General features: G+C 32.5%; 1 protein-coding gene across 3 annotated transcripts in view; it reads left to right on the top strand.

Moving 5' to 3' along the window:
- Positions 1–9,585, top strand: part of LOC105342642 (uncharacterized) — a 52,070-nt gene that overhangs the window by 36,940 nt on the left and 5,545 nt on the right. Inside the window, exons 1-3 of one of the 3 annotated variants that reach the window (XM_066065544.1) lie at positions 6,515–6,933; positions 7,728–7,827; positions 8,221–8,394. In XM_066065544.1, the coding sequence (XP_065921616.1) occupies positions 6,619–6,933; positions 7,728–7,827; positions 8,221–8,394 (589 nt within the window). In that variant the 5' untranslated portion in view covers positions 6,515–6,618. Of the gene's footprint in view, positions 1–6,514; positions 6,934–7,727; positions 7,828–8,220; positions 8,395–9,585 lie in introns of those variants that run through there. The other 2 variants (XM_066089232.1, XM_066065192.1) reach the window with 2 other exon arrangements.

Below are 9,585 nucleotides of genomic sequence, written 5' to 3'. Positions count from 1 at the left end.
TGGCTAATTAGTTTCTGAGAAGAAGATTTTTAAACATTTACTGTATATAATCATATGTTAAATTTCGATCCCCCATTGTGGCCCCAAACTACCCCCAGGGGTCATGATTTTCACAACTTTGAATCTACACTACCTGAGGATGCTTCCACACAAGTTCCAGCTTTGCCGGCGAATTAGTTTCTGAGAAGAAGATTTTTAAAGATTTACTGTATATATTCCTATGTTAAACTTCGATCCCCCATAATGGCCCCACGCTACCCCCGGGGGTCATGATTTTCACAACTTTGAATTTACACTACCTGAGGATGCATCCACACAAGTGTCAGCTTTCCTGGCTGATTAGTTTCTGAGAAGAAGATTTTTAAAAATTTACTGTATATATTCCTATGTAAAACGTCGATCCCCCATTGTGGCCCCACCCTACCCCCGGGGGTCATGATTTTCACAAATTTGAATCTTCACTACCTAAGGATGCATCCACACAAGTGTCAGCTTTCCTGGCCAATTAGTTTCTGAGAAGAAGATTTTTAAAGATTTACTTTTTATATTCATATGTTAAACTTCGACCCTCCATTGTGGCTCCACCCTACCCCCAGGGGTCATGATTTTCACATCTTTGAATCTACACTACCTGAGGATGCTTCCATACATGTTTCAGCTTTCCTTGCCGATTAGTTTCTGAGAAGAGGATTTCTAAAGATTTACTCTATATATTCATTTGTTAAACTTCGACCCCCCATTGTGTCCCCATCCTCAGGTGAGCTAAAAAGGTTAAGTTTACAATTCAATAAGTTGGTTTCTGGAAGAACAGATTTAGAAAATTTTCGTAATTAATATTGACAATTTTTTTACTTTTTAAAGCGCTAAGCATAGCTCAGCGCTTTATTGTCGTTAGACTTCAACTTCCGGTGCATCGAATAACCGCCCCCTATAAGCAAAAGTATACATCATTTAAACTGGTTAGGGAACCAGTTTCAGGGGTTTATGCACATAACTGCACTGGCTATTGTGAATCTAATATTTACGGGCTATTGTGAAATTAATGTACGGGGCTTACATACATCATTGCAGGGACTGTCATGCAGTGATGAGGAAATATAGTGCGTATACAGAAGCTGAAATGCTATATACATATATCTGTTATATACATACAGAAGCTGGGTTAGCGCTTTTCAGTACTATCAGTACTTTGATTTAATCTTTAGCTTTTAAGATCTGTGTACAAACATAGTATTGTGAGCAAATCTCTGTATCTTGCTTATAATTCGAAGCTTAACACTCAAATATGGTTAGTAAATAGAAATTTTAAACAACTAAACACAAAAAACATGCACTACATGTATAACAAATAAAGAACACAATTTATTTTTTCGAAATGAATCATATATATACATGTATATACCTACATATTTCCGTAAGCGATATCAAACTCTATTTAAACTGAATAAACTAGAGAAAATGCCGAGCATCTCAACAAAACCTATTGCATAAATCTACCATTACGCAAAAGATAATGCCGAATTACCGATAGAATGAATTGTATTTCAGTACTCCTACATCAGATTTTGCTTAATTTGCGCAGGTAAACAGTTAACGTAACTGTTTGATTTACCGAAGTCTCTGTTTGATTTGATACGTAAAAATCACGAAATACAGACGACAGTTTCCAGGTTACAAAGCATAAATAATGAAAACGAAACGAAAATCAGAACAAGCTAGCATCAACGTCATGTGTGAAAACTGTCACCGCATTGAAATATTTAGCCTCAATTTACTTCACAAAATCGGCACCAATATATTTTTCATGTTTCAAAATTTCCCTTCATACGCGAACTGTTGCACAACAAGCAAATTCATCATAGTCAGATCGACCCTTTTTCGTATAATGTCATGGCTGCTTTAAACAAAGAACCTCGTTTTAGAAGTATGGAATACGAGTCTTGGTAAAATGGGTATGCAAACTCGGGCCGTGGCAAAATAAATGCCGGGGCAGATCGGCAATCGTCAATTCCAAATACGCATTATTTTGCAGCAATATCTACAGCGAATACAAATATACTAGTCCATCAAATATCCAGAAATTTTAATGAGATTGGCAGATTAATAACTGCCAATCTTTTGTTTTGCCCAGGCCAAGTCTTGCCTACCAATTTTACCGGATGCCGAGCCCGAAGCTATTAAACTGATTGAAACACGCCTTTTATTTATTATTATTTTCGTAATAACTTAGATTTGAAACAAAATTACCCCTTAATTTTTGCAATTTATATTTTCCTTCCCATAAGGATAATTTATGCTAAACTACGTTGAATTTGCCTTGGTAGTTCTTGAGAAGAAGATTTTTAAAATGCAACCCCCTTTTTCTACAGTTTCAAGGTTTTCTCCGCTTTGAATACAGATCGGACTTTTATTTTTGCAATTTATATTCGCCCTCCCATAAGGATGTTTTGTGCCAAATTTGGTTGAAATTGGATAAGCAGTTTTAGAGAAGAAGTTCAAAATGTAAAAAGTTTACAGACGGACAGACGGACGGACGACGGACAAAATGTGATCAGAATAGCTCACTTGAGCTTTCAGCTCAGGTGAGCTAAAAAGTAGTGTTCAATGGGATATGAACTTGGTAGGTCATGGGATCAAATCCTGTGATGCCCAAAGGGCTTCTAAGAATATTGATCATGTACCGTTCAAGTTTATATCCAAGTGAATGTTTTAAAGCTCAGTTTACCCAAAGGCTCTGGTGAGCTATTCTTATCAAAAATTTCTGTTGTTGTTGGCTAACTTTTTACACATATTCAACTTTTTCTCCAGAACCACTGGACCAATTCAATCAAATTTGGGGAAATTGTTTATAGATAAGAGTGCAAAGTTTATTCAAGTCAAAGAGATAGGTTACAAATATGTACATTGATGATGACTTCTATAGAAACAACTATTCTTCTTTTATAAGAAAAAGTAGGTTATACCTGCTGATACTTCAACATGAGCATCGGAGTGAGTTGTCATTACTATAGCTTTGTCTCCTAAGTTCGATTCTTGTCTATAGAGTGTTTTATGTTCGATCGTTGTAATATAAAAACGCTTCCACCTAAATCGATGTATACAAGTTTCATTCAACCACGTAAATATAATATAGGGACAAAAAAGGGCTCAATTATTTTTATTGGGAACGCCTATGACTGGGGCCGGTGACAAACAATGTGTAAATATAGGGATGATATAATGTCAAACATAGTACGTATTGAGACTAAACAAATACTGTGGAATCATTAGATTTCATGGTGTCTTAATTTTCGTAGAATTCATGGGTACCTCACATCCACGAATTAACATCTCCCATGAATTAATAGATTAGGTTTTCAAAGTCATATTTCCTAATGCTGGTTAAAGTTAATACACAAAATTACGTCCCCCCGACTCTGTAATATTTAAGTGATCAACAAAAAAAAGGTCCCAATGAATTTAGATGATTCCACAATATCATGGAGAATATGGGCAATACATGTTTAGAAATCCAAAGGATTGATATATCTTCGTGTTGAAGACAACGTTGGTGCTAGCTTACATGTTTATCATTGACAAATTATAACACAAAACTTCTTTAAATATTTGATATCGATTTTTCTAATTATTCCTTTTCTGTTAAGATATTAAAGATAAAGTTTTGATATTATTTGCTTTTTAGAAAGTTTTTAGCCAATATCCAATTTATTTTATTTTGTTTACAGCTACACCAAACTAAAATATAGATAGTTTATATGTTCTACTATGTTGGTAACATCCTACTACAGTTTTACACTATGGATTACGAGGTCGTACGTTTTTAAATGATTGGCTTAGCCTAGTAAAGCGACAATACTAGTATGACCTGACCGAATAATTTTATGAAAATAAGTAAATCTACAGAAAATGTCAGGAAATAAGGTTCTTAAGTCAAAATCTGGCGCAATGCTAAGTGCGCCATTAATTGCAAGACATAAGTGTTTGGTTTTTTTTTTACTTTAATTGGACCAGATTGTTTATTTTTTCTTTGATGTAACTTCGATCGTTCTAAATTTGCATTGATTGATATTTCAGTAATGAAAGTTCAGTAATTGAAATATTATAATTATCGAAAGGTATTGTTATCGGAACCATTTCAAGATGTTCAATCGTACATTTCATTTTCTTTTCAAAACTATTCATTACCAATTGTCAGTGAAAATTTTCTATTTGAGTGTTTATGCATAATAAATGTGAGACGTTTACTATGTTCCAAAAGTAACGTATCTAATTTGTTTTCATTCAGCAGTCAACATTGCTCATCAGTTCCCTCCTAGCTTTATTCAGTATATCACAAACAACTGTAAGCTTTTGGGGGGAAAAGTAAAAGAAAAACCCCCTTAAACAAAACTGCCTCCTAATTTTACAATACAAGTGACTCTGTATTCCTTACTGCTATCAGATCAGATATGAGAGGACGCATCGTATTTTAACCTGATAAGGTTTGGATTGAGTAATTTGTCGGAAATTGATATTGTTTGTGTAAGTACCGAATTGGTAAAACATTTATAGCTTTTTAATTCTAATATAAAACGAAACATCGATAGAACACATTTAATATTTAATATTTCGTGGAAATTTACGATAAGATAAATTGATCACGATAATTTTGACAAAAGTAGAGCTAAAGTCGTTGTGAAGCAACGAGTATGTTTTCAGCTGCAGATGAGAGTCGAAAAAACAAGTTGTAATGAATAATTAACATATGTGCTTTATACTTTTCCAATAAATAAACCAAGCTTATATTAAATAGCAATATGCCTTACGTCAACTACAACAGCGCACGATATTAAATTGACGTTTAATCTCTAACAATTGCAGAAGATGTAAATAACATGGGGACATAATTATCTAAGTAATTTCTAAAAAGATAATAAAAGGTAAATATAATGGTTAATTTGTTGCACACAAGTCCTCCTTCATTTGTCATTTTGATAAATTATAATAAGGCTTTGTACGATCTGTCTATGCTTTGCTTCCAAGTGCGCTGTTACGATACGTTTGTACAATACAAAACTATAAATAACTGAGGACCTCAAAGAGTATTTGTTTAAAAATTTCAACTGCGTTTTCGAATTTACATGTAATGCTTTCATGAAATTCAAATATCAGGTTTTACTCAACTTTAAAGAGGTCAAGTGTGATACATGTACGTAATGAAATATATATATATTTTTTTCCCTAGTGTCCAGTTTCCTGAGCTGTGATATAGCAAGTGCCGCACACAAGTCACTAGAAATCAGGGAGCTGATGTTTAATACCTTAACATGTAGCTTACTTGTTGAACTTCTTATAACAAATATGATGTTGCGTCACTAAGTTCTATATATAATGAAGTTATTTTCTTTATATAGAAATACAAATAAATATGTAATGAGAAAATATTTTCAGAGTATTCGATTATAGGTTATTAATTGTCCTTCAAGAGGCTTTCTTTTACACAAGCAAATGTGTATTGATTAAAATTATTGAAAATGTATCTCTCCCATTTTTTTGATAACATAATTTACTTATCAAATATTCATTGTAATAATCAATGGATATTGATTACCCATTTGGAAATCAATTCAAAATGTGAATTACAAGATCCAGTAAAAAAGACAAGCAAATACGGTTCACATTATTGTTCTTGAGTGCACAATTCAAGTTGTTCAAGGTAAAAAAAAAAAAGGTTTTCGTGATTTTTTTTTCTATAGAACAATATAATGCCTGTAAATAAATATTAAAATCTTTAAAAAATAATAAAAATACGATTTATGTAATATTCAAGGTTTAAAATATTTGATTTATGTAACAATGAGTACATGTGAGATTGATAAAAGACGTGAAAAATTATCTTTAATTTTTGACCTGTGGATTAAAAGTGCATTAAGTATGATCAATTATGATATAAATATTCTAGCTTTCGGTCTTTACATTTAAAGAAACACCAGTTACACATGCCTGACTGATAGAAAGCTAAATTGCACAAAAAGCAAATACATTTTTTTTTAAAAAAAAAATTACTTTCAAATAAAGAAAATATATTGTACCTCGGTTTTACAATGTATTTTTGCCTTAAGTAAATGAAGGGCATGTAATATACTTTTGGTTAAAGAAAGTACTGAAAATAACCATAACACAGAATTATGCCGATATTTCGTATATTTAAAGAAAAATGAAAATAAATACTTTACACAGTATTTCGTACCTTATAATATATCACACCGTTACAATGAGAGAGAGAGAGAGAGAGAGAGAGAGAGAGAGAGAGAGAGAGAATAAAATGTCATATGAACTGCAGAATATTATATGAGGCAATTAATTGTTCCTCAAGATTTAATGTTTAACCTTAGCAAAGGTAAATTGATTAAAATTGATAAACGCGACGAAATTCCATCTTTTCTAAATTTCTTGATTACCGATTAATTATTCATTTTAACATTTAAGTGCTTATTGATTGACATTATTCAATAAATCAAAACTTTAAAATACAAACTCTATATAAAATACAAACTCAAACGGTATTAGAATTTATTTCTCTGAAGTGCGCATTCGCACTGTTCAAGGTAGAAATATACTGTATATTTCTACAGTACAATGTTGCTTTTCCAAATCATCCGATGTCATTGGTTTTTAATTGGCGTCCTTGTGCCGTGTTTTGGCAACTTACAACCGGGCTTCTCTAGACTTCAGCGAGGACACAGACTGGACAGGAAACTGATTCAATCCTTCCCAGAACTCAGTTTCCTGGACTGTGTGATAGAATGTCTGGTTACACCACGGTGTAAATCTGTCAACTATTTCAAAGGGGCTAATTTCTGTGAAATCAATTACGAAAATAAGACGACAGCAGAGACTAGGTACATGGAGAGTGCTGGATGGGTGTACAGTGAAAATGAGCATTGGCCTAAGGTAAATGTGTTAGAATCTATATTAACTAATATCTATACTCTATCCCAAAACAAAATATATATACAGCACAATTTTAAATGGCTATTTACTATTTATATTGTCTGCGACAATACTGTGGAATCATTTTAATGTAATTTGATTTTTAAGACAATTATTGTGATATGTATTTTTTCTTGATAAAATAAATATAGTGAGGATAGAGATTTAATTTAAAAATCAGGAATGAACTTTTTAATTTTTAAATAGACTGGTTCTGATCGGTACTGCAGGGTAACGTTAAGTTAGAATATTAATTGACGAGTTACCTTTTTAATGATTACAAAGTCGAGGATAACTGTTTATATTTCTGTTTTATCAAATGGAATAGAAGTGAAAAATACGGCGAGTGTTAGGCTAGTTCCCGAGTTATCGCCGATAAAAAAAGTGCCCAATTTGGCGCAAACATTGTGATTTTATCGTATTTGGCTTCGACTGCTCTGTTTTAGCAATAAAGTGTATTAAATAACCCATTTTCTAAACCACTGATTTAATTAGAATATATTTAAATTTTGCTGTGTTGCGCGTAATAATAGCCGCAGGCGTTGTTAAAACAAACGCGTCGCTCTATGACGTCAACGTACTAACAAATATACCAAGTCAAACTATCAGGACATGTGAACATTATTATATACGTTCAGTTAGTCCATCCATAACTATCATATTTCATATTTAATAAATTGCACGTTTGATCATTAAAATTTTACTGTGATTTTAAGGGGTTTATTTAATAATAAAGATTCACCTTTAACATTTAGGAGCTGGCTGGAGCTTGTTCGAACTCAACCTGTAAAATCAACCAGACATGTAAACACAAGAGATATTCCGAGGATAAATTCTTTGAATGTGTTCTGTCAGGTAAATCATCCGGTACATTGCTTTAATGCAAATAGATACCATTAATAATATACATGTGGTACATGTACATTATTGGTTTTCCTTATGCATATTGACAAAAACCAAAGTATCAAAGAGAGCTCTTTTTTTAACAAAATAACTCATCGAAACGAAATATAGAAAAGCCAGTTTGTCGACAAGTATTATGTTTTAATTTAAAACAATATACTATAATACTTCCAGGAATTTAAATTATTAGATTTACATGTAAATAATTATTAATCTAACTGTCAGTTGAAGAAAATACCATAATTGACTAGAGAAATTGAAAACATTGTCGTACCTTTTTGTAAAGGTAAAATTTAGCCTCTTATCCTAGGTATTAAATTTAGTGTATGTGCCTTTATTTGTAAGATTGTGGAATACCCGATCAAAATGGAATAGATCTGAATACAACACGACGTGAGGACGCCATTGGTATACACAGGAGGATACACGCCTCGTGTGCTGACGGATACTCCCAGTCTGGTTCAGGATGGCTGATCTGTCAGTCAAACGGGGAGTGGAAATACGACATTGTCTGTACAGGTGAATATGGGCGCACTTGATTAAGCTTCACTTGGTGTACACCGGTATACACCGGTGTAAAAATGTTGTATTGTATATCAAATCCACTTTAATGGTGTAGTGTACATGTTGTAGGGAAGTTAAGAATGAAAATGACGGAAAAGAGTGCAGTTTTAACAAAGAAGCTGCTGTTGTGTAACAATTAATAGTTTTTTTGTAATATAAATGCAATAAAATAAATACACATTTCAAATTTAATGGCTTTCATACAAACGACAACTTATATGCAACGTCAAATTCGTTACATTACTTAAAATCATTTTCCAAGTTTCCATCATAACATTCGTCCGCCATATTGGTTTCAGTATACACCCAACAACACATGCCCCTGACTCGGTGTAGAAAAGTGTAACCCGGTGTACACCTAAACGCTACACCTTTTCACTTGATTTACAAAAGTGTACACGGTGTACACCTTTTAGTAAAATCAAGTGCGCCCATATATGCTAATATGATATGTGAGCAGGTAAATTATTCATGCTAATATGATGTGTGAGCAGGTAAATTATTCATGCTTTAGTTTTGAAAAACAGATGGTGTATTAAATGCATGTAAAATGAAACCAAGATTTCCAATAATGCAGCAAGTAAAATAAAACTGGTTTATTAATATTTTTCGATACCACGAGTACTGAGCCACATTCAGTGCACCAGCAATGCCAACAGTTAAGAATAACGCAGTGAAAGTGTTATTAAACACAATGTTTGTAAATTGTTATATTTAGCAAATAAATAAAATGATTGACAATTGTTCCAATGAACATGAAATAAAACACGTACAACTGTGCAAACAACATAACCCACTAAAGCGTGTGTAGCATTTTTTTGTTAATAATGATAGACGTAAACCTTTGAAAAAATCAATATCTTCATATTAATCATATATTTCAACATTTTTATTTTCTGTACTTTTTTACAATTTCTTTTCTTTGTTTTCCCAAGATGTTTAGTTCTGCATTAAAATCATTATCAAACCTTCTCCGGTCTGCATTTAACTTGAAAACTTTATGAACAAAGAAAAAATCACCAAGCACACAGTAGTTCATTTTAACATTGAGTCTCCCATTGTCGTCGTTTTTTCTTAAATTCAAATAATCGAAAGTACCTAATATTTTCTATTAAAAACGGAAGATGATTAGCCTCTGTCTGAACT

This window comes from Magallana gigas, chromosome 1 (assembly GCF_963853765.1).
Source record: "Magallana gigas chromosome 1, xbMagGiga1.1, whole genome shotgun sequence".
Lineage (NCBI taxonomy): Eukaryota > Metazoa > Mollusca > Bivalvia > Ostreida > Ostreidae > Magallana > Magallana gigas.
The sequence above is the reverse complement of the archived record's forward strand: the minus strand, read 5'-3'. Positions and strand labels throughout refer to the sequence as shown.